Source organism: Hyla sarda, chromosome 1 (genome assembly GCF_029499605.1).
Source record: "Hyla sarda isolate aHylSar1 chromosome 1, aHylSar1.hap1, whole genome shotgun sequence".
Taxonomy (NCBI): domain Eukaryota; kingdom Metazoa; phylum Chordata; class Amphibia; order Anura; family Hylidae; genus Hyla; species Hyla sarda.
Window position 1 is genome coordinate 107,355,284 of NC_079189.1, and position 25,372 is coordinate 107,380,655.

At 42.9% G+C, this 25,372-nt stretch overlaps 1 protein-coding gene across 7 annotated transcripts in view; it reads right to left on the bottom strand.

The window, feature by feature from the left end:
* KLKB1 (kallikrein B1) overlaps nucleotides 1-25,372 on the bottom strand; it is a 121,527-nt gene that overhangs the window by 59,241 nt on the left and 36,914 nt on the right. For 6 of the 7 annotated variants that reach the window (XM_056559379.1, XM_056559366.1, XM_056559407.1 and 3 more), the window contains 3 exons: nucleotides 11,165-11,324; nucleotides 10,179-10,288; nucleotides 1,956-2,115 (listed from right to left, as the gene is read on the bottom strand). In XM_056559379.1, coding sequence (XP_056415354.1) covers nucleotides 1,956-2,115; nucleotides 10,179-10,288; nucleotides 11,165-11,324 — 430 coding nt within the window. The remainder of the gene's footprint in view (nucleotides 1-1,955; nucleotides 2,116-10,178; nucleotides 10,289-11,164; nucleotides 11,325-25,372) is intronic. The other variant, XM_056559417.1, reaches the window with a different exon arrangement.

A 25,372-nucleotide genomic window follows, 5' to 3' on the forward strand; every position in this document is an offset into this window, starting at 1 on the left:
TGGGAATTTCACAAGAAAAACAATGATGTGCTTGGTTTTAACATAACTTTATTCTTTCATGAGTTATTTACAAGTTTCTGACCACTTATAAAATGTGTTCAATGTGCTGCCCAATGTGTTGGATTGTCAATGCAACCCTCTTCTCCCACTCTTAACACACTGACAGCAACACCACAGGAGAAATGCTAGCACAGGCTTCCAGTATCCATAGTTTCAGGTGCTGCACATCTCGTATCTTCACAGCATAGACATTTGCCTTCAGATGACCCCAAAGATAAAGATAAAAGTCTAAGGGGGTCGTATCGGAAGACTTTGGGGGACTTTCAACTGGCCCACATTGACCAATCCACTTTCCAGGAAACTGTTCATCTAGGAATGCTCGGACCTGACACCCATAATGTGGTGGTGCATCATCTTGCTGGAAAAACTCAGGGAACGTGCCAGCATCAGTGCATAAAGAGGGAAACACATCATGATGTAGGCCACTGGATATGTGAAATAGCTACATGATGATGTGTTTCCCTCTTTATGCACTGAAGCTGGCACGTTCCCTGAGTTTTTCCAGCAAGATGTTGCACCACCACATTATGGGTGTCAGGTCCGAACATTCCTAGATGAACAGTTTCCTGGAAAGTGGATTGGTCGTCGTGGGCCAGTTGAATGGCCCCCAAGGTCTCCCGATCTGATCCTCTTAGACGTTTATCTTTGGGGTCATCTGAAGGCAATTGTCTATGATGTGAAGATACGAGATGTGCAGCACCTGAAACTACAGATACTGGAAGCCTGTGTTAGCATTTCTCCTGCGGTGTTGCTATCAGTGTGTGAAGAGTGGGAGAAGAGGGTTGCATTGACAATCCGACATAATGGGCAGCACATTGAACACATTTTATAAGTGGTCAGAAACTTGTAAATAACTCATGAAAGAATAAAGTTACGTTAAAACCAAGCATATCATAGTTTTTCTTGTGAAATTCCCAATAAGTTTGATGTGTCACATGACCCTCTTCCTATTGAAAAAACAAAAGTTGGATTCAAAATGGCCAACTTCAATATGGCTGCCATGGTTACCACCCATCTTGAAAAGTTTTCCCCCCTCACATATACTAATGTGCCACAAACAGGAAGTTAATATCACCAACCATTCCCATTGTATTAAGGTGTATCCATATAAATGGCCCACCCTGTAGAAAGAGAAACAAAGAGTTGAGCAGATGCCAAAAATAAGTTACTCTAGAGTGTTTCTTTTAGAGAGTTTTCATAAAACAACTAAAGCGTAATCCATTTATAGGGATTGTCCTGTTTAGTAAATACATTTTTTTATAAATTAGAGGATTCTGAAATATTAGGGGATATTAGAAGGAGTCTTCTCTTCAGCATCCTCATCTCTATTGTAGCATTAGGAGCCATTGCAAAACTTGTCTCTCGTCCTGGAGGACCTGTCCTGTCCTGCATTATGCAGATAATTAATTGATTAGAATGTGTAATGTAGAATGCTCAATTTCCCCATTGGTGGTGCAGAAAATTGAACACTTATTGGCAGGTTCCCCACAGATTTCTGGTGGCCCAAGTAGCTTGACACTTTATCATCAGCTTATTGTCAAGGGGTCGTCAAACAAGTAAAATTGTCCAAAGTGGATAAATTTGATGTGTTGATGCATTGCATTAGGAAACAGAGCCCTGACGATCGAATATGTATTAAGGAATGAACATCTAAATACTGGCCCTTAAAATTATATATTAAAAAACGGTGTGCACACACCATTTTCGAGCCTGATTTTAAATCATAAGCAGTTTTTTGCATTAGGCCTGTTTTCCTTCAGCCATTTATTACTTAAAATAAGGCTGAAAACAACAGTGGAAACATAGTCTGACTTTTCTCTCAATAAAATGTTTCAAATATTACAGTTTACTTTATCTTCCACAACTGTTAGCTCTATATTGTAATTGCCACTAACCTTTCCTTTGGTTTTGACCAGTCCTCTGTTACATAGGTAAAAAATAAACAGTTTGGGTAGAATGTACAAATCTTCTGACACATATGCACATTAGGTGCAAGAACACTTGCAAGATTTTCTCCAGGAAATTCCATATGCTGAAAAATATCTCTTTGACAATCTAAAAGATAGGATGAAACAAAATGGAAATATATTTACAGATACAGTGGGGTTGGTTTCTCACAGAGCTTCTACTGGATTTATTTCCTTTTTTGATTTATGTATATCGTCTTTTCCTCTGCAATTTTTAGTGATGCTATAGGCTAAGTTTCCTCTTATTTTTTTTTTTTTTTTCTGGCAGTTTTTGGAAAACTGCCACTGCATTTTTGGAGCCAAAGCCAGAAATGTATTCAAAAGGAATAGGACATATAAAGGAAGGACTTACACTTCTCCTCCCTTATGGATCCACTTATGACTTTGGCTCAAAAACTGCAGTGGCAGTTTTCCCAAAACTGCCAAGAAAAAAAAAAAACTAGTGGAAATTTAGCCTTAGGCTAAGTTTCCACTTGGTTTTTTGCACTGCGTTTTTAGGGATTAAAAAAACGCCGGAAAAATTGCCAGTGCAAGTGACGTCATCATGCATTTTTACTGGCGTTTTTTCCGGCGTTTTTTTCATTTGTGTGGAAATTGCACCTTGGCGTTCTTTTTTTTTTTTTTTTTGGTACCCAAAATTTCTTGGGTACCAAAAAAATAAAAAAAAGGATGAAGCAGTGATGGAAATTATTTTTTATTAAGCGCAATGTATATATTTTATAACCCAATTTTTATAATTTTTTTATAAAGTGTGTGTTTCACTTTTTTTAAAATACATTTTTAACATTTTTATGTAGTACTACTACTCCCAGCATGGAACAGACTGTTCCATGCTGGGAGTGATAGTACCTGTACTATAGACATATCGCCCCGGGTGTCAGTCCTGACACCCGATGCGATCGTCCATAATATAGCAGACAAGCGAGCGGGTCTATACATCGCTCGCCTCTCTGCACTATACTCCGGCCATTGATGTCAACAGAAATTTATATTTCCCACCCAGAGCTGTGATTGGCTGGATGGTTGCAGCCAATCACAGCTCTGAGGAAAACATGAATGAATGAGTGGCCGGCCTAGAGTATAGTGCAGAGCAGGGATGTGAGCGATGTATACAGTCACTCCATCTCTGCTATAGACAGGACGATGTGATGGGTCCTTAAGCAGGCACTACTACTCCCAACATGGAGCACACTCTGCTCCATGCTGGGAGCTGTAGTACCTGTATTAATAGACCGATCAAAGCAAGTGTAACTTCTGACACCCGCTGCAATCTGTCTTTTAATGCAGGTACTACAGCTCCCAGCATGAGGCAGAGTGTGCTCCATGTTGGGAGTAGTAGTAGCTGCAGTTATGGAAAGATCACAGCAGGTATCACTTCTGACAGGTATCACTTCTTTGATCCTCCTGTATAATGTATAGATGCAGCGGCCGCTCTCCTATGGTCCCCTGCACGGCCGTATATATACACATGCTCCTATTTCTCACAGAGGGCTGGGATTGGCTGGAACCATCTGGCCAATCACAGCTCTGTGGGAAATATGAATAAGTGTAAATATACGTCAGGGCAGGGGACCATAGAAGAGCGGCCGCCGCATCTATATATTATACAGAAAGATCGCAGCGGGCGATCTGTCTATTAGTACCGGTAGTACTACTCCCATCATGGAACTAACTAAAAAAAATGTAGAAAATAAAACAAAAAAGTGAAAAACACACACACAATACATTTTTATAATTGTCGGCTACATTTTTATTTCCCCGCACACATAAATTGATCCCTGTTTAAAAAGTAATATTTTTTTTTCAATAATATACATTTCGTTAGATACAATTTTTTCCTTCACTACTGTATATTTTTGGAAAAAAAAATGTTAATGGTACCCTACGAAATTTTATTAAAAACAGCTATCTACATCACTTTTTTGGATCGCTAAAGACCAAAAAAGATTAAAAACCGCCTGCAAAAACGCCAAAGTTAAAATCCACATAGCGTTTTTCTTGGCGTTTTCTCAGTCCCATAGATTTCTATTGGAGCAAAACGCCACGATTTTGACAAAAAACACCGGTTTGAGGGAACTACAGCGTTTTTTTCAAAACGCCAAAGAGCGGGAAAAAACACAGAAAAAGTGAAAAAACGCCAAAAGGATTAAAAAAACGCCAAAGTGAAAAAACGCCAAAGTGGAATTCGAAATTTGCGATTTCTCATTGACTTACAGCTAACATCTGGGCGCGGCGTTTTTTGACCAAAAAAACGCCATGCGGCAGAATTGGTGTTTTTCTTGGCGTTTTGCAAAAAAAAAAAAAAACAAGTGGAAACTTAGCCTAAAAGATACATTTTTGTGTTCCTTCTTTCTGTTATCCATTCCTTGACATACCAGTCTCTTCTCCAGTGCAACATTCATCAACAAGGCAATAAATAATGTGGACAAATCTAGTGTAAAATGGGATGGTGTAGCATAAGTCTATCTAGAAAAATATTTAAAACATTTTAATAAATGTGTATCGCCCCATACGTTGTTCCCCAATGCTGACATATGCCAAACAGTTTTTCATGAAAATTTCTAAATTAGAATTTTTCAGCGACCAGTTCAGTTTGAAACTGATTTGAGAGACCTTTCTGAAAGAAATACCCCATAAATGACCCCATTATATAAACTACACCCTCAGGCTAAGTTTCCACTCAGTTTTTCTGGCAGTTTTTGGAATATTGCCACTGCAGTTTTTGAGCCAAAGCCAGAAGTGTATTCAAAAGGAATAGGACATATAAAGGAAGGACTTATACTTCTCCTCCCTTATGAATCCACTTCTGACTTTGGCTCAAAAACTGCAGTGGCAGTATTCCAAAAACTGCCAGGCAAAAAAACAAGGGGAAACTTAGCCTTAAAGTATTCAAAATGATATTCAGAAAGTTTGTTAACCCTTTAGGTGTTTCACAGAAATAGCAGCAAAGTGAAGAAGAAAATTCTAAATCTAAAAATTTTACACTAACATATTCTTGTAGACCCATTTTTTAAATTTTTACAAGGGGTAAAAGGAGAAAAAGCCCCCAAAATTTGTAACCCAATTTCTCTCGAGTAAGGAAATACTTCATATGAGGATGTAAAGTGCTCTGAGGGTTCACTAGAGGGCTCAGAAAGGAAGGAGCGACAATGGGATTGTGGAGAGCAAATTTTGCTAAAGTGGTTTTTGGGGGGTATGTTGCATTTAGGAAGCCCCCATGGTGCCAAAACAGCAAAAAAAAAAAAAAGCCCCACATGGCATACTATTTTGGAAACTACACCCCTCAAGGCACGTAACAAGGGGTACAGTGACCCTTAATACTGCACAGATGTTTGACAAATTTTCACAAAATTTGGATCGTGAAAATGAAAAATGTTATTTTTTTCACAAAAATGCTGGTGTTACCCCAAAGTTTTCATTTTTATAAAGGGTAATCGGAGAAATCTCCCCCCAAATTTGTAACCCCATTTCTTCTGAGTATGGAAATATACCACGTGTGGACGTCAAGTGCTCTGCTGGCACACTACAATGCTCAAAAGAGAAGTAGCACCATGGAGAGAGAATTTGGTTGGAATAGATGTTGGGGGCCATGTGCATTTACAAAGCCCCCATGGCGCCATAACAGTGGACCCCCCCATTACAACCCTCACGGAATGTAATAAGGGGTGCAGTGAGTATTTACACCCCACTGGCGTTTGACAGATCGTTGGAACAGTGGGCTGTGCAAATGAAAATAAAAAAAATTTCATTTTCACGGACCACTGTTCCAAAAATCTGTCAGACACCTGTGGAGTGTAAATGTTCACTGCACCCCTTATTACATTCTGCGAGGGATGTACTTTCCAAAATAGGGTCACATGTGGGGGCAGTCCACTGTTCTGGCACCATGGGGGGCTTTGTAAACGAACGTTGCCTTCAATTCCAGCCAAATTTTCTCTCCAAAAACCCAAAGGCGCTCCTTCTCTTCTGAGCATTATAGTTCGCCCATAGGCACTTTACATACACATTTGGGGCATTTCCTTAATCAGAAGAAATGGGGTTACAAATTTTAGGGGGATTTTTTTTTACTATTACCCCTTGTGAAAATGAAAACTTTGGGGTAACACCAGCATTTTAGTGAAAAAAATAAAATTTAAAATTTTCATGTCCAACTTCAACGGAAATTTGTCAAACACCTGTGGGGTGTTAAGGCTCACTATACCCCTTGTTACGTTCTGTGAGGGGTGTAGTTTCCAATATGGGGTCAAATGTGGGTGTTTTTTTTTTTTTGCGTTTATGTCAGAACCGCTGTAACTATCAGCCACCCCTGTGCAAATCACCAATTTAGGCCTCAAATGTACATGGTGCGCTCTCACTCCTGAGCCCTGTTGTGCGCCCACAGAGCATTTTACGTCCACATATGGGGTATTTCCGTACTCGTTACAAATTTTGCTGGTCTTGTGTTCCTTTTTCCTCTTGTGAAAATGAAAAGTATGGAGCAACACCAGCATTTTAGTGTAAAAAATGTATTGTTTACACTAACATGCTAGTGTAGACCCTAATATTTCATTTCCATAAGGGGTAAAAGGAGAAAAAAAACACAAAATTTGAAACACAATTTCTGCCGAGTACGGAAATACCCCATATGTGGCCCTAAACCATGAAATACGACAGCGCTCCGAGGTGAGAGAACGCATTTGAGGCCTTAATTAGGGATTTGCATAGGTGCGGACACCGATGCAAGCGTTACTCTGGCCTCCTCTAGCACAAATACCCTATGCCAGTGTTTCCCAAACAAGGTGCCTCCAGCTGTTGCAAATCTCCCAGCATGCCTGGACAGTCAATGGCTGTCCGACAATGCCGGGAGTTGACGTTTTGCAACAGCTGGAGGCTCTGTTTTGGAAACGCATTTTTGTTAATTGTGTAATTGTGTTTATGTAGTGTTTTACTTTTTATTTTGTGTAATGTAGTGTAGTTAGTGTTTTTAGGGTACATTCACACTGGCATGGGTTTTCAGTGAGTTTCCTGCTGGGAGTTTGAGTTGCGGTGGAAAATTTGCCGCAGCTCAAACTTAAATTGGGAAACTCACAGTAAAGCCCCACCCGTGTGAATGTACCCTGTACATTTCCAAACTGTGGTCCTCCAGATCTTGCAAAACTACAAATCCCAGGATGCCTAGACAGGAAATGGCTGTCTGGGTATGCTGGGAGTTGTAGTTTTTCAACAGCTAAAGGAACACAACTACAACTCCCAGCATGCACAGACAGCCGTTTGGGCATTGTAGTTTTGCAACATCTGGAGGACTACAGTTTGGAGATCACTGTGTAATGGTTTCGAAACTGTGGTCCTCCAGATCTTGCAAAACTACAACTCCCGGCATACCCAGACAGGCATTGGCTGTTTGGGCATGCTGTGAGTTGTAGTTTTGCAACATCTGGAGGATCACAGTTTGGCAACCACTACACAGTGGTCTCAAAACTGTAGTCCCCCAGATGTTGCAAAACTACAACTCCCAGCATGCCCAGACTGTCTGGACATGCTGGGAGTTGTAGTTTTGCATGCTCTTGAGGGCCACCGTCGATCACTCACCGGCCAGTCAGATCCCTCCGACACTGCCGGATCCCCACATGCCGCCACCGGGTAAGCAACGACTTCCCCTTAGCTCTCACCCCGCTGTGCCCTGCTCTCCCTGGACTTCCACACGTGGGCAGAGTGTCAGGGGGAGGGCACTTACCCCCGTCATCGCAGCAGACCCACCATCACCGCCGCCGGATCTCCGGATCGCCGCGCATCTGCCACACACCCGCCGCCCCTGCATACCCGATCGCTGATTGGGTTAATCAAATGGGGTCCCGGGATGTCGGACGGGAGTGGTTTCCCGCCAGACACCCTGGGACTTTAGCTAATTAACCCGATCAGCGCTGCGGAAGAGCGCATTTAATGAACGCCGCCTTTATACGGCAGAATGCGCAAAGGTATTGCATCATCCGTCGTATAAAGGCGGCGTTCTGCGCGAAGGGGTTAACCACATTTAGCAGAACTTGTCACCTGCCAGAGACAACCGGAGGTGAGGAGTTCAAACCACTTGATGCAGCAGCAGCTGCAATTATGTGAATGACGGGTATACCCAGCCCATTTCAGCAGCCGACGGGAATGCCCGTTGTTCTGCGTTAAGGGGTTAACAACCCTCTTGGAGTGAACATCTTTCTGCATGCTACATATTAATGGTACACAATAATGAGATTTACTTTCAATGTACACTTTGTATGAGATTTTGCACAGACTGGTAATAATACAGCAAAACTAAAAGCTGGGTTTACATTTATCAGTTGCCTCAAGCTCAGTATTTTTTAATGACCACAACTGATGAAAAAAAATTTAAATTATTAAAATATTCTAAAAAAGAAAATCCCAAATAAGGGGACGTTCCCATCAAAATATCAATATATGTTCTGAAAGTTGTTTGCAAAAGATATAAATCATACTAACCAATATTTCTTGTGAAAAACAGATTTGTCATTGACCAGTGTGCTTTATGTTTATTGTCATAGCATCAGGGAAACTCATACTTCTAATATCCTCTCCAGAATTAAAACACATTTTACCAATTAGCTCTTGGAGAAGTAATTGATACACTTGACTTACTTTTTCTCCTTGCACTGTGGATGTTTGCTCTGAGATTATTGAAATCAACCATTCAGGATCATGCTGGATTTGCCAAAATGTACTACTTTTACAGTAAAGAAGAAATCACATCCTTTACTTCTAGTTCCAATAAATAAAAATAAATGGACTAAAAGGCTAGTCATTCCATTCCATACATGCACTCCTTTAAAAAAAAAATAGTTTCACCATCATGAGAAATACCCAAGACGCGTTTTATGATGGCAAACCTTTGAGTAAATTTAAGAGAAGAAAATGCAGTTTTGCGTTCACAATCATTTGACTTTTTGCTGTTTCAGTTTGCCTTTAATTATAAATGTATGTACTAAGGGCAGCAACATGTATCACATGTTAACCCCTTGCAGATGCCTCTGTTTTGGGCCTTAAAGGGGTAATCTGCTGGAACACAATTTTTTTTTTTTAAATCAACTTATGCCAGAAAATTAAACAGATTAGTAAATTACTTCTATTTAAAAATCTTAATCCTTCCAGTACTTATCAGCTGCTATTTGCTCCACATGAAGTTCTTTTCTTTTTAAATGTAATTTCTGTCTGACCACGGTGCTCTCTGCTGACACATCTGTCCATTTTAGGAACTGTCCAGAGTATGAGAGGTTTGCTATGGGGATTCTCTCCTACTCTGGACAGTTCCTGACATGGACAGAGGTGTTAGCAGAGAGCACTGTGGTCAGACAGAAAGGAAATTAAAAAAGAAAAGAACTTCCTCTGGAGCATACAGCTGATGATAAGTATTGGAAGGATTCAGATTTTTATATAGAAGTAATTTACAAATCTGTTTAACTTTCTTGCACCAGTTGATTTAAAGAAAAATGTTTTCCAGCAGAGTACCCCTTTAAGATGACAGCAATTTTTATTTATATCTTTATACTCCTGCAATCCATGAGGAATAACTTACATTTTTTCAGTGTAAGTATAGGAGGACTTGAAAAATATGTTTTGTTTTTATAGCACCATTTTGAGTACAATGGGGGAATAATAAAATAATACAATTATTTAATGGGATTTTTGTTAACTGAACAGTATTACTTTATTTTACAGGTTGATATTATAATGATAATGCCACATTTATGCTTTTCGTATGTAGGACTTTATACACATGAAATATTTTCTTTTTCTTATACACATGTAACCAAACCAGGCTGGTATGTTCAATACTTTACAAATTTTTGGTTAGCAATTACATCAAGTCATGTTGCACAGCTCAACATTCATTCCTGTTCCAGCCCATAATGGAGGTTAGCTGCCAATATATGGCATTACATATAATACTCTGGTTCATGCACAAGTAACTAAAACACAAGGTCAAGGACTGGATCCATATTGCCTGCAGTTTATACACAATTCCTATAACCTTGGAACCACAATAGATGCTTTCCTTTTTACTTACAAGTTTAAGCCATTTCATAGCAGTTCTAAATTAATTCCCCCCACTGCCACAGTTATAGCTAAATAAGAATAAACACAAAATATGTAATAACAATTATTTACCCAGTGAAGACTTGCCACAAGCTTTTAATGAGAATCCACAAATGACATTGGAAACTTGCCTTATTTTCGTTGGCATTCCTTTGCCAGAGTATTTGAAGTAACAATTGTTCCTGGAGAAAAAATGGCAGCAGGGATTATGACCACATTTAATTCTACATGATAACATAAAGGAGTTCTCTACTTTAGGAAATTTCTTTACAATCAGCTGGCTACAAAGTATCCATCATTCTGCTTTGGGTGGAACTCTAGCAGCAAGTGTCTAATTTCACTACAGCACCTCCAGAGGAAATATTAGGCTTTATACAAAGTCATGTGATGTGCATTTTAATTGCTGTCCACCAATAAACAGAGCATCCCCTTTGAGTAACTAAACATTCCCTAATAGTGCATGTGAAAATAGGTCAACCTCTGACCTATTCTACTGATACACCCCTTGCGTAATCTCCAATCTTCTCAAGACCATCACCAGTGCTATCCCCTTTCACACACAACTGTCTACAAGATTTCTCATGTGCTTCCCCCATACTCTGGAACTCCCTAACCTAACACATCGCCCACCACCAAGACTTTCAAAATCAACCTGATAACCCATCTCAAGACAACCTACAGCCTACTATAACCCTCCTGCCACTGCACTGCGCCATGAAGGACTCCTTCTTTTACTGCTCACAGATGACCAGCTGTCTTCTCTCCCTCGCCTTGTAGAGTGCCATTGTGGGCAGGGCCCTTTCTCCCACTATACCATTCTGTTATTTACTCTGTGTCACATACATACTATGTATTTTAACCCTTATATATGCACAGTACCCTGGAACCAAGGATGCTATAAAAATAAATACATAATAATAATGAATAAACATTTTTATTTCTAGATAAAATTAAAGTTTCCCCAATGACAATATCCATTTATTTTATATAGCTGATTGAGTATGAGCTAAAGATATTACCGTATCATAAATATTTGTAGTTTCTGCTATGCCACTTACCGAAGTTGACTGTTGTGGTATTTCTCTGTAACATAAGTGAAGAACAGGCAATGTTCATTATTGGTGCAGCGTTCTCTGCATTCCTCCACACTGGTTACTTTTGAAATATTAAATGTTGTCCCAAGCATGTCAAGTCCAGGGTAAAACTTATCTCTGCAGGCTAGAGCAATTGAGTCAACTGTGTATTATTTATTTTAGAAATAAATAGCAATATTCCGACATAAAAAGATTACTCAACGTATACCATATACTTCTGCAGGATTATTTGATGATGTATACGGTATGTTGGTGCAAGTGGATAATTATCACTGTCAAATGTCCTTATTAAATGACATACACATCTAAATTTTATCTTAAAAATGTCACCATTAAAAGAACATTTTAAATGCTTGTGTTATCCAACAGTTTTACCAGATACAAGTTATGTTAGGATACAATTTATTCATGGTAAATACAAATTGTCTATAAAACTCACATTCTGTCCCCTAAAATGGAATATTATAGAGCTCTTCAGAAAACAAAAGTATACAGAAATAGTTTGTAAAATTAATTCAGAGGTTTTAGATGGGTCCTGTGAAATACATAAACATAGTAGTATATCTTGGCAAAAAAAATTACCTTTCTAATATACTAAGAAAATTGTATTTCCTTTTTTAAAGAACTGATGGCTTATAAAATCATGGCTTTGTCCAAGCTGAAGCACAGACATGGACAAAGTCCAGTAAGTAAGAGTGGGCTTGCATTCCTCTGTACTGACTGATAGGACAGGATAGAGCACAGAGGAGTACTATCAGACAGGAGAGAGCACAGAGGAGACCAATCAGACAGGAGAGAGCACAGATGAGTCCTATCAGACATAAGAGAGCACAGAGGAGTACTATCAGACAGGAGAGAGCCCAGAGGAGTCCTATCAGACAGGAGAGAGCACATAGGAGACCTATCAGACAGGAGAGAGCACAGAGGAGTCCTATCAGACATAAGAGAGCACAGAGGAGTCCTATCAGACAGGAGAGAGCCCAGAGGAGTACTATGAGACAAGAGGGAGCTCAGAGGAGTGCTATCAGACAGGAGAGAGCACAGAGGAATCCTATCAGACAGGAGAGAGTACAGAGGAGTACTATCAGACAGGAGAGTGCGCAGAGGAGTCCTATCAGACAGGAGAGAGTGCAGAGGAGTCCTATCAGACAGGAGAGAGCACAGAGGAGTGCTATCAGACAGGAGAGAGCACATAAGATTGCTATCAGACAGGAGAGAACATAGGAGTACTATCAGACAGGAGAGAACACAGTGGACTGTTAGCCCACCCTCACTTACTGGACTTTGTCCATGCCTGTGCTTTAGCTTTGACAAAGCCATGATTTTATAAGCTATCATTTCAGTAAAAAGGAAATAACATTTTGTCCATGCCTGGGCTTTAGCTTTGACAAAGCCATGATTTTATAAGCTATCATTTCAGTAAAAAGGAAATAACATTTTCTTATGAAGTATATTAGAAAGTTTAATGTTTTGCCAAGATGTACAACATATAAAACATTTTTTTTTAATCTGACAATGCCTATTTAAACTATTGTTAAACAAAATATTTAAAAAAATGACAAACATTTGTAAAGCCGATCAAGGCCCAGGTAGAAATGTCCCCAATCAGCTGAAAAACAAGCCATAACCTTGTATATCAGAAAAGTAAACAATAGCCTTGAAAAATCTTAATGAATGAAATGCTTCTTTATTCTATCACAACATAAGAATTCTGGATGCATTGTGGCACATGCACAGACCTTACTTAACAGATGGACAACCAGCAACATGATTCCCTACCTTACATAATTCCCCGTACATTGTCCAATCTGACCATTTATGTGGGGAACAAATGACAGCTTGAATAATCATTTGGGTTTGAAGCAATATGTGTCAGCCTGTGTGAACAGCCTTTAAAAAAAGAATGCTGATCAACAAGCTTTATAGTAGATTGGTGCACCTTATGGGTAATTATTTCCCCATATAAAAAGACCTTAAAGGGATACTCCAGTGGAAAACTTTTTTTTTAAATGAACAGATGCCAGAAAGTTAAACTTCTATAAAAAAAATCTTTACCCTTCCAGTTTCATTTTTTAGCAGCTATATGCTACAGAGGAAATTATTTTCTTTTTGAATTTATTTTTTTTCTTGTCCACAGTGCTCTCTGCTGACACATCTGTCCATGTCAGGAACTGTCCAGAGCAGCATAGGTTTGCTATGAGGATTTCTTCTACTCTTGACAGTTCCTGATACGGGCATCAGGTGTCAGCAGAGAGCACTGTGGACAAGACAAAAAAGAAACTCAAAAAGAAAATAATTTCTTCTGTAGCATAAAGCTGCTAAAAAGTACTGGAAGGGAAAGATTTTTTTAATAGAAGTAATTTACAAATCTGTTTAACTTTCTGCCACCAGTTGACTTAAAAAAATATTAAAAAATTTTCACCGGAGTACCCCTTTAAGGAACGAAATGCTTTATTTCAGGTACACAAGTAAACAATAAGGTGCAAAATACCTAAACAGCTGTTAAAATTTAGGTTAGATATTTGCAGTAATAAAAAAAAAAAAGCTAATGCTAAAAAATGTAAGACGGGCATTGAAATAACAGATGTGTTTTTCCCTTAAAGTGTGCACTAAAAAACTTTCATTTAATTACATTGCAACAAATTAATTGATGATTAATTCATGATTTTTTTTACAGAGTATTTGTCATGTTGGAACAGGGAGAAGTGCAATTCTGCTCTCACCCAAAACCATTTTCACTGCCTACTTGCGTATCCGCCCTAGACAGCAGATCCACAACTGGACAACATTCCCTGCGCAGAGCAGGGGTGTAACATGAAACAATAAACAACACTGTAAAACTGGGAAACAGATCAGGACAGACAGAGTTAAAAAGCACAGGACAAAATACAAACTTCTTATAGCATAAATCAATTCACCTACCTGGGTAATGCAGCTGAGACGAAGACAAGTTGAAGACTTTTTTGAGAGTAATCCCTTAATGGACAAAAAAGTCTTCAACTTGTCTAGCATTTCAGCTACATTGCCCACGTATGTGGATAGATTTATGCTATAAGGAGTTTTATAGAGCATGCTACCAAAAGTGTTCTATGGTGGTAGTATCTACATGGATTGTGAGGGCACAACTACAGTTTTGAAAAACAAAACAAACTTCAAAACACGGGGGATAAATAGACAAACAGAAATATAATATTCTAACAAGCCGGGTCAAAATCGAGATAGCAGCATATGTACCAAATCATTAACCAGAGACTAAACGTACAGGAAGTCGAGGTCAGAATAAAAAGAATAAAACAAAGCAGGAGAAGACTAACAGGATATTTATTTGAACATAGGATGGGCCTGGATGCTGAGAGCAGAAGTAATAGACTGCAGATCCAGGCCCGCTGATAGGACCAAGCATCTTCACAGCAATGCATGTGCTACGAAGAACACAGGAAAATGTACCCCTGAACTCAGAACCCCACCCTACTCATTACAGTTTACAGAAACAGAGAATCAATGGAGGACACATAGAAAGGAAAGGCTAACAGTTCTCATGTTTTTAAATCCATTCCTGACATTGTATACAATAAAACCTGAACATGGGAACACAGCCTTATTAGTAATTAATGATCAGTAGTTTACTTAGATAGATAAAGTACTATAATAATCATTAACTTTGTTAAACATTCAAGTCAGTGGATGTGAACATATGATCTAAATGGTGGCTTAGCCAGTATAGAAACTGATCTACTGCATTGATCTACAATAGAATTCTACACAACCATTGTACTCTTTAGCCCGGTTTAGTAAAATATGGTATGTTAAAATTTGAATATCAGTAAGTTAGACATTATGCCTTTTTTCAACAACAAAGATGAGTGAAATGAATCTGACAAATCTGAACTTGTTACGAATTTCAGGAAAAATTTGATTCGCAACGAATGTGAATATCGCCATGATTTGATCGTGCAAATCGTTTCATTAAACTCCATTTACTGTGGTCCAGGCTCCAGGGCATCTAAAATGGCAGATCCACATGTGAGGACATGGGGCAAGAAATCATGGGAAGGCGGGATGACCCTGAATCACATCAATCTTTTTTTGAGGACCCATTATAGGGCAAGTTTGTTACCAGCAGCCGCGGTTATTCCAGCTCCAAGTAATGGAAGTGTTAAGATTTTTAAGCAGAATAAAATTACAAATCTGGATAAAATTGTTTTGAAACCAACTGGTGGCAAAACATTAATCTAAGAGTTCCTCTAACTCAGGGTTATGGAACGGACTGTGAAGAAAGAGAACAAAATGATCCATCACTTGACAAAATTCACAGCTTTATTCAATCCTCTATAAAAACAGCATGGCAACACACAATTCACAAGGTATGTACAATCTTGACGCGTTTCGAGCGCATGCGCTCTTTGTCAAAAGATACGTTCTATGATAACCAGTATTACTAAATAGGTCGGGCTCCAGGTGTGCTGCATTAATAAAAAATGACTCCAACATAGGAGTTCCAATAGTTACAACAAAGAGTTAAAACCAAAGATAGAACTTTAGATCCAATTTCAAGCAACCTGGTTTTGTTCATCAAATATGCAACATGTTTGCAAAGAAAGTATTGAGCAGCAAAATATCCATGATGGGAAGCAATAGATGATAAAATCAAGGATATATAAAGAAAATGATGAGGTGCAATATAAATATTTCTTAGTAGGAAAAATATGATGTGTAAATGATGATGCAAAAAACACAAGGTGTAACGCACTGTGTGAACTGTAACAAATGCATGTGAAGATGGATATTGAAAATGATGTGTGATGAGTTAGCGGATGTCGGGAACAATATAATTCCAAAGTATGGTATATGTATATAGGAAAAATATATGGAAGCTTTTGTACATGGACGACTATCGAAAAGATATTAAATATATGTGATAAATATTCACTATTTGTTTTGTCCATGTACAAGAGTTAGTAGATGTCAAAGAATGGTATTAATTCCAACATATGATATATGTATATGGAAAAAAGGGACATGGAAATGTATGTATATGGACAAGTATTATAACAATATTAAATATGTGTAATAAGTATACACTATTATTATGTCCATATGTGAAATTGTTACTAACTCGTCCTGTTCATAAAAATGAAGTTAATAATGAAAAATAAATTCCTTTCTTAGGTTCAAACCATGGGGCATTCTGGAGTTTAATGTAAACTGCCAGAATGCCTCTTGATCCATGAGTTTGCGCTGTGTGTCTCCACCTCTCATGTTCATTACCACCTTCTCTTTGACAAATATTCGGATTGACTGTATGTTACTATTCTGTTCCTGTATGAAGTGTAATGAAGCACTAGATCGATGGAACAGCAGAAATTTCTACAACTTAAACTGCCCCCCCTTTAAATCCATCCTTGATGACCTTGTCACAACCTCTTTTTTGATAGCACTTTTATCACAGATTTTAGTGTTTTTTGAAGTTTGTATTTTTTGCACTTGCATGTTCTGTAATCAGGGCTGTAGGGTGATCGCCTCAGGTGTGCTGTTGCAAGGGGGCATAAGGGGGGTCCAGCACACATTATACTGAGGCATTGATTCCCAACCAGGGTGCCTGGACACACTGGTGGGAAATATGGCTGTAACGCCGAGCACTTCGGGTCCCGCTGCTTCCCCGGAGTCCTCGCGGCGTTACTCTGCTTGCAGTGCTCCGGTCAGCGCTGCTGACAGAGAGCGCTGCTACCCTGTCACCGGAGGGGATGCGATCCGCGGGACGCGACGTGCCCGCTCACGGATCACATCCCATGTCTCTTCTCACCTGCCCCGTCCTTCCTCTGTCCCGTCTGGCGCGCGCGCGCCAGCTCTCTGAAATTTAAAGGACCAGTGCACCACTAATTGGTGCCTGGCCCAATCAAGTCCAATCACTGTTTTCCCTATAAAACATCACTTCCCCTTCCTGTCCCTGCCGGATCTTGTTGCCTAGTGCCTAGTGAAAGCGATCCAGTGTGTCCTTTGCCTGTGTTTCCAGAATCTTTGCTGTTGCCCCTGACTACGAACCTTGCCGCCTGCCCTGACCTTTCTGCTACGTCTGACCTTGCCTTGCCTTGTCCTTTTGTATCGAGCCATCTCAGCTGCCAGAGAGGTTGAGTTGCTACCAGGTGGAACGACCTGGGGGTTACCTGCCGCAGCAAGTCCATCCCGCTTTGCAGCGGGCTCTGGTGAATACCAGTAACCCCTTAGACTCCGTTCCCCTGGTAAGGCCCACGCCATCACCTCTCTGGCACAGAGGATCCACTTCCAGTGTCCTCACCCTCTGCCAGCCCGGATCCTGACAATGGCGCAAACATGTTTCGATTTTTCTGCCCAGGCCTGCGCACCTGTGAGTCACAGGCATGCAGGCCAGGCGGGAGGGAAGTCTGTGTGCAGTGCTGGGAAGGGTGATGCTGCAGTTCCAATCCATGTGTATCCTCCCTCTCCTGTGGAGCAGCTCTGGACTCTGGATTCTCCCTGGACCCTCAGTAGAATGATGTGGATGGAGGGAAGGAGCAGGGGCAGCACTGACAGAGGCCTACTCAGCTTCAGGTAGTGCACCCCACCCTTCTTTCACTCCTCTACACCTCTCTGTCACCGCTCGTAACCTCTTTGTAACCCCTGGACACCCCTCTGTTATCCCGTACACCCTTTTGTCACCCCTCTACACTCTTCTGTCTCCCCTCTAAACCCCTCTGTCACCCCTGTACACTCCACGGTTACCTCTAGACCCCTCTGTCACTCCTCTACACCCCTGTATCACCCCTTTATACCTCTCTTCCCCCATGTACACCCCTCTACACCCTGTTTCCCATATATACCACTCTGTCACTGTGTGTGGTAAGGCTAGTTATAAAAGCCTTGTAGTTTGCAGAGTTTGGAGGAGGCTGGAGTCATTTGTAGGGAGAAGGGGTGGATAATGCTGGAAAAGTGCAGAGCCTAATACTAATATGTTCGTGTTGTAGGTTCTGCCCAAAAGTTTTGGCTGGAACAGATTATCATGGTGTCCTGTGCCAGATGGGGAAGAAAAAAAGAAGAGAATGACTCTGATCAGTGAATATGTAATTTGTCAGTCTCTGCATAAAACTGTACTGCAATCTACATAAGAACCATATTTAAAAAAAAAATTTTTGGTAAGGGTGTCCCGCCAATTTTTTTCCCCAAGGGGTAACCCAAGCCAAAATGGAGGGGGGGGGGGGGGGGGGAGGGTTACAATTTTCTGTTCAGCTCTGTCTGTAATGCACATCATGTAACAATGTTTAGCACTTATCTGATCGCCTCGTAGTTTGCAGACTTTTTATAATTTATGAAAAGTGACTTGTACATTTTGAAATAAAATTTTATAGAATTTAAATAAACAATTGCTGTTGGTAACTCTTGTCACTACATTCTCATTGCCTGAAGGACATTTCTAAAAGAATCTGCATGTCATATTAAATAACAGTTTTATTTCACTAACCCAGCACACACCCTATGCGTGTTACAGCAAGGCAAAGTGTTCTCCACCTCTATTAACCCGTACAGGACCTAGGGCGTATGGATACGCCTTCTGTACCTGGGTCTTAAGGACCCAGGGCGTACCTGTACGCCCGTGGGAATTTCGGTCCCCGCCGCGCGCCGGGCGGGACCGGGCCGGGGTGACTGCCGATATCGATCAGCAGGCACCCCGTGCAAATGCTGTGAATTCACACTTGCGATTTGCGCCGATTCCGGGTCATTTGGGTCTATGGTGACCCGGAATAGAAGGGGGATCGCGGTTGTCTAAGACACCCACGATCCCCCTGTAGCCATAGGAGTGAGGTGGCAGAGGTGCCACCCCTCCTATCTCTGCTATTGGTGGTCTAGACGTGACCACCAATAGCAGATTAGGGGCGGGGGGGTTTACTTTCATTTTCCCCGTTCTGCCCACCCACAATAGGCGAGGCAGGTCGGGGAAATGATGGGGACCGAACGCCGAAGATCCACTTACCCGTCGGTGGAAGCTGCGGGACCGGATCGGCGGCGGTGATCGGCGCGGGCGGCGATGTCGTGCAGCAGAAGAGGACGGCTCCCTGGATCCGATGGAAGCCAGTAAGTTGCCTAGCAACATCTAGAGGGCGACAGTCTGAGACTGTAGCCCTCCAGATGTTGCAAAACTACAACTCCCAGCATGCCCAGACAGCTGCTGGGCATGGTGGGAGATGCAGTTTTGCAACAGCTGGGGGTCTACAGTTTAGAGACCACTGCACAGTGATCTCTATACTGTAGCACTCTAGATCTTGCAAAACTACAACTCCCAGCATGCCCACATAGCTGTTTGCTGTCTGTGCATGCTGGAATTTGTAGTTTTGCAACATCTGGAGGTCCACAGTTTGGAGATCACAGTTCAGTGGTCTCTATCTGTAGCCCTCCAGATGTTGCAAAACTGCAAATTCCAACATGCCGAAACAGCTGTCTCTGCATGCTGGGAGTTGTAGTTGCGATCCCTCCAGCTGTTGCATAACTAGATCTCCCAGCATGCCCTTCGGCGATCAGTACATGTTGGGAGTTGTAGTTTTGCAAAAGCTATAGGCACACTTGTTGGAAAATACTGAGTTAGGTAACAGAACCTAACTGAAGGTTTTCCAACCAGTGTGCCTCCAGCTGTTGCAAAACTACAACTCCCAGCATGCACGGTCTGTCAGTACATGCTGGGAGTTGTAGTTTTGAAACAGCTGGAGGTTTGCCTCCCCATGTGAACGTACAGGGTACATTCACACGGGCGGGTTTACAGTAAGTTTCCTGCTTCAAATTTCCAGCGCAAATTTCTAGCGGGAAGCTCACTGTAACCCGCCTGTGTGACTGTACCCTAAAAACACTACACTACCCTAACACATAATAAAGAGTAAAACACTATACATACACCCCCTTATACTGTCCCCCCAATAAAAATGAAAAATGTATTGTACGGCAGTGTTTCCAAAACGGAGCCTCCAGCTGTTGCAAAACAACAACTCCTAGCATTTCCGGACAGCCACTGACTGTCCAGGCATGCTGGGAGTTTAGCAACAGCTGGAGATACCCTGTTTGGGAATCACTGGCGTAGAATACCCCTATGTCCACCCCTATGCAATCCCTAATTTAGTCCTCAAATGCGCATGGCGCTCTCACTTCAGAGCCCTGTCGTATTTCAAGGAAACAGTTTAGGGCCACATATGGGGTATCTCCGTAATCGGGAGAAATTGAGTTACAAATTTTGGGGGGCTTTTTCTCCTTTTACCCCTTACGAAAAGGAAAAGTTGGAGGGCTACACCAGCTTGTAAAAAAAAATTACAATTTTACACTAACATGCTGGTGTTGTCCTTTACTTTTTATTTTCACAAGTGTTAAAAGGAAAAAAAGCCCCCCAAAATTTGTAACACAATTTCACAAGTACAGAAATACCCCATATGTGGGCGTAAAATGCTCTGCGGGCGCATAACAAGGCTCAAGAGTGAGAGCGCACTATGTACATTTGAGGCCTACATTGGTGATTTGCACAGGGGTGGGTGATTTTACAGCGGTTCTGACATAAACGCAAAAAAATAAATACCCACATGTGATCCCATTTTGGAAACTACACCCCTCACGGAAAGTAACAAGGGGTATAGTGAGCCTGAAAACCCCACAGGTGTTTGGCGAATTTGGATGGAAAAATGAAAAAAATAAAATTTTCACAAAATTTGTAACCCCATTTTTTCAGAGTAAGAACATACCCCATATGTGGATGTAAAGTGCTCGGCGAGCGAACTACAATGCTCAGAAGAGAAGGAGCACCATTGAGATAAAATTTGTCCGGAATTGAAGGCTACGTGTGTTTACAAAGCCCCCATAGAGCCAGAACAATGGAACCCCCCACATATGACCCAATTTTAGAAACTACACCCCTCACGTAATGTAATAAGGGGTACAGTGATCATTTACGCCCCACAGGTGTCTGACAGATTTTTGGAACAGTGGTCCGTGAAAATGAAAAATTTAATTTTTCATTTGCACAGCCCACTGGTCCAAAGATCTGTCAAACGCTAGTGGGGTGTAAATACTCACTGCACCCCTTATTAAATTCTGTGGGTGGTGTAGTTTCCAAAATAAGGTCGCGTGGGGGGGTCCACTGTTCTGGCACCACGGGGGGGGGGGGCTTTGTAAACGCACATGGCCCCCGACTTCTATTCCAACGAAATTCTGTCTTCAAAAGCTCAATGGCGCTCCTTCTCTTCTGAGCATTGTAGTGCGCCAGCAGATCACTTGATGTCCACACATTGGGTATTTCCATACTCAAAAGGAATGGGGTTACAAATTTTGGGGGTCATTCTCTCCTATTACCCCTTGTAAAAATATAAAATGTGGGGGAAAACCAGCAATTTAGTGAATTTTTTTTTTTTCATTTACACATCCGACTTTAGCAAAAAGTCGTCAAACACCTGTGAGGTTTTAAGGCTCACTGTACCCCTTGATGTGTTCCTTGAGGGGTGTAGTTTCTAAAATAGTATGCCATGTGTTTTATTTTTTTTTTTGCTGTTCTGGCACCATAGGGGCTTCCTAAATGCGACATGCCCCACAAAAACCATTTCAGAAAAACTCACTCTCCAAAATCCTATTGTATCGATGCAAGTATCGACAAAATGTTGCCACTAACGTAGAGTAGAATATGTCACGAAAAAACAATCTCGGAATCAGAATGAAAGGTAAAAGCATTCCAGAGTTGCTTAAATGCTTAAAGTGACAGTGGTCAGATGTGCAAAAAATGGCCGGGTCCTACAGTGAAAATTGGCTGGGTCCTTAAAGTTAATAGCGATTCTCTGCGAATAAATTCGTACCGAAACAATTTTTTCCGAAAATTTGGCAAATCGTCCGCATTGAATTTCTCAAAAATTAGCTCATCTCTAGTCAACAACCTACTAGTGCATACTTTACTAATCTGAAATTTTTGATGGGTACAAATGCTAAATTAATGAGATTAATGAAAGGCAATAATTAGAGATAAGCGAACTTTTGAAAAATTTGATTCGATCTGAATTTATTTGCGGCAAATCTATATCTACACTTTGCTGTGTTCTAACATGCATATGGAGTATGCTGGGGTAGTAAATACTGTTATTCAGTATGACATGCAGATTACAGGCATCACTTTTAGAATCACTGCCGCAGAGCGGCACAATTACAGAGCCTGGAGGTGGCATCAGTATGAGGAGACCATATAGTGGCTGAATGATACAGCGTGGAGGTGTTGGCAGCATGAGGAGACCATATAGTGGCTCAATGACACAGCTTGGATGAGGCTGAAGCATGAGGAGACCATATAATGGCTGAATGACACAGTGTGGAGGTGTTGGCAGCATGAGGAGACCATATAGTGGCAGAATGACACATCCTGGAGCTGGCTGCATGAGTAGGCCTGTTACGCCGAGCGCTCCGGGTCCCCGTTCCTCCCCGGAGCGCTCGCCTCATCTTCGTTGTTGCAGCGCCCCGGTCAGATCCACTGACCGGGTGCGCTGCGGTCCCGCCTTCAGCCGGGATGCGATTCGCGATGCGGATAGCGCCCGCTCGCGATGCGCACCCCGGCCCCCGTACCTGACTCGCTCTCCCTCGGTCCTGTCCCGGCGCGCGCGGCCCCGCTCCCTAGGGCGCGCGCGCGCCGGGTCTCTGCGATTTAAAGGGCCAGTGCACCAATGATGGTGCCTGGCCCAATCTTCCCAATTAGCTTAATTGGCTCCCACCTGTGCACTCCCCTATATCTAGTCACTTCCCCTGCACTCCCTTGCCGGATCTTGATGCACTTGTGCATAGTGAAATCGTTCCCTTGTCTGTTCCTAGTCCGTGTTCCTGACCTCCTGCCGTTGCCCCTGACTACGATCCTTGCCGCCTGCCCCCGACCTTCTGCTACGTCCGACCTTGCTTCTGCCTACTCCCTTGTACCTCGCCTATCTTCAGCATCTTCAGCAGCCAGAGAGGTAAGCCGTTGCTAGTGGATACGACCTGGTCACTACCGCCGCAGCAAGACCATCCCGCTTTGCGGCGGGCTCTGGTGAAAACCTGTAGTGGCTTAGAACCGGTCCACTAGCGCGGTCCTCTCCATCCCTCTCTGGCACAGAGGATCCACTACCTGCCAGCCGGCATCGTGACAGTAGATCCGGCCATGGATTCCGCTGAAGTTCCTCTGTCAGTTGTCGCTGACCTAACCACGGTGGCCGCCCAGCAAGCCCGACAGATCGCCCTTCTAACCCGTCAGCTGTCGGAAATGTCCACCATTTCGCACCAACTTCAGTCGCAACTTCTCCAGCAATCTTCTCCTCCGCCAGCTCCTGCACCTCCTCCGCAGCGAGTGGCCACTCCTAGCCTCTGCCTGTCCTTGCCGGACAAATTTGATGGGGACTCTAAGTATTGCCGTGGCTTTCTTTCGCAATGTTCCCAGCACTTGGAGATGATGTCGGACCAGTTTCCTACTGAAAGGTCTAAGGTGGCTTTCGTAGTCAGCCTTCTGTCCGGAAAAGCCCTGTCATGGGCCGCATCGCTCTGGGACCGCAATGACCCCGTCACTGCCTCTGTACACTCCTTCTTCTCGGAAATTCGAAGTGTCTTTGAGGAACCTGCCCGAGCTTCTTCAGCCGAGATTGCCCTGCTGAACCTGGCCCAGGGTGTTTCTTCCGTTGGCGAGTACGCCATTCAGTTCCGTGCTCTTGCTTACGAGTTGTCCTGGAATAGTGAGGTTCTCTGCGCGACCTTTAAAAAAGGCCTATCCAGCAACATTAAAGATGTTCTGGCCGCACGAGAGACTCCTGCTGACCTACATGAACTCATTCATCTTGCCTCTCGCATTGACATGCGTTCTTCCGGATGGCGTCTGGAGCTTCGCCTGGATATGGACTTTGTTCGCACGAAGCGTTTTTTCTCCCCGGCTCCTCTCTCCTCTGGTCCTCTGCAATCTGTTCCTGTGCTTCCCGCCGCGGAGGCTATGCAAGTTGACCGGTCTCGCTTGACACCTCAAGAGAGGACACGACGCCGCATGGAGAATCTTTGCCTGTACTATGCCGGTACCGAACACTTCCTGAAGGATTGTCCTATCCGTCCTCCCCGCCTGGAAAGACGTACGCTGACTCCGCACAAAGGTGACACAGTTCTTGATGTCAACTCTGCTTCTCCACGCCTTACTGTGCCTGTGCGGATATCAGCCTCTACCTTCTCCTTCTCTACTATGCTCTTCTTGGATTCCGGATCTGCAGGAAAATTTTTTTTGGCCTCTCTCATCAACAGGTTCTACGTTCCTGTGACCAGTCTCGCCAGACCCCTCTACATCTATTGTTTTTACAATAAAAGATTGGACTGTCTCGTACGTTTCCACACAGAACCCCTCCTAATGTGCATCGGACCTCATCACGGAAAAATTGAGTTTTTTTTCCTCAGGTTCTTTGGCCCCAAGAAGAGGGGGAGACCCAAGGGGGGGGGTACTGTTACGCCGAGCGCTCCGGGTCCCCGTTCCTCCCCGGAGCGCTCGCCTCATCTTCGTTGTTGCAGCGCCCCGGTCAGATCCACTGACCGGGTGCGCTGCGGTCCCGCCTTCAGCCGGGATGCGATTCGCGATGCGGATAGCGCCCGCTCGCGATGCGCACCCCGGCCCCCGTACCTGACTCGCTCTCCCTCGGTCCTGTCCCGGCGCGCGCGGCCCCGCTCCCTAGGGCGCGCGCGCGCCGGGTCTCTGCGATTTAAAGGGCCAGTGCACCAATGATGGTGCCTGGCCCAATCTTCCCAATTAGCTTAATTGGCTCCCACCTGTGCACTCCCCTATATCTAGTCACTTCCCCTGCACTCCCTTGCCGGATCTTGATGCACTTGTGCCTAGTGAAAGCGTTCCCTTGTCTGTTCCTAGTCCGTGTTCCTGACCTCCTGCCGTTGCCCCTGACTACGATCCTTGCCGCCTGCCCCCGACCTTCTGCTACGTCCGACCTTGCTTCTGCCTACTCCCTTGTACCTCGCCTATCTTCAGCATCTTCAGCAGCCAGAGAGGTAAGCCGTTGCTAGTGGATACGACCTGGTCACTACCGCCGCAGCAAGACCATCCCGCTTTGCGGCGGGCTCTGGTGAAAACCTGTAGTGGCTTAGAACCGGTCCACTAGCGCGGTCCTCTCCATCCCTCTCTGGCACAGAGGATCCACTACCTGCCAG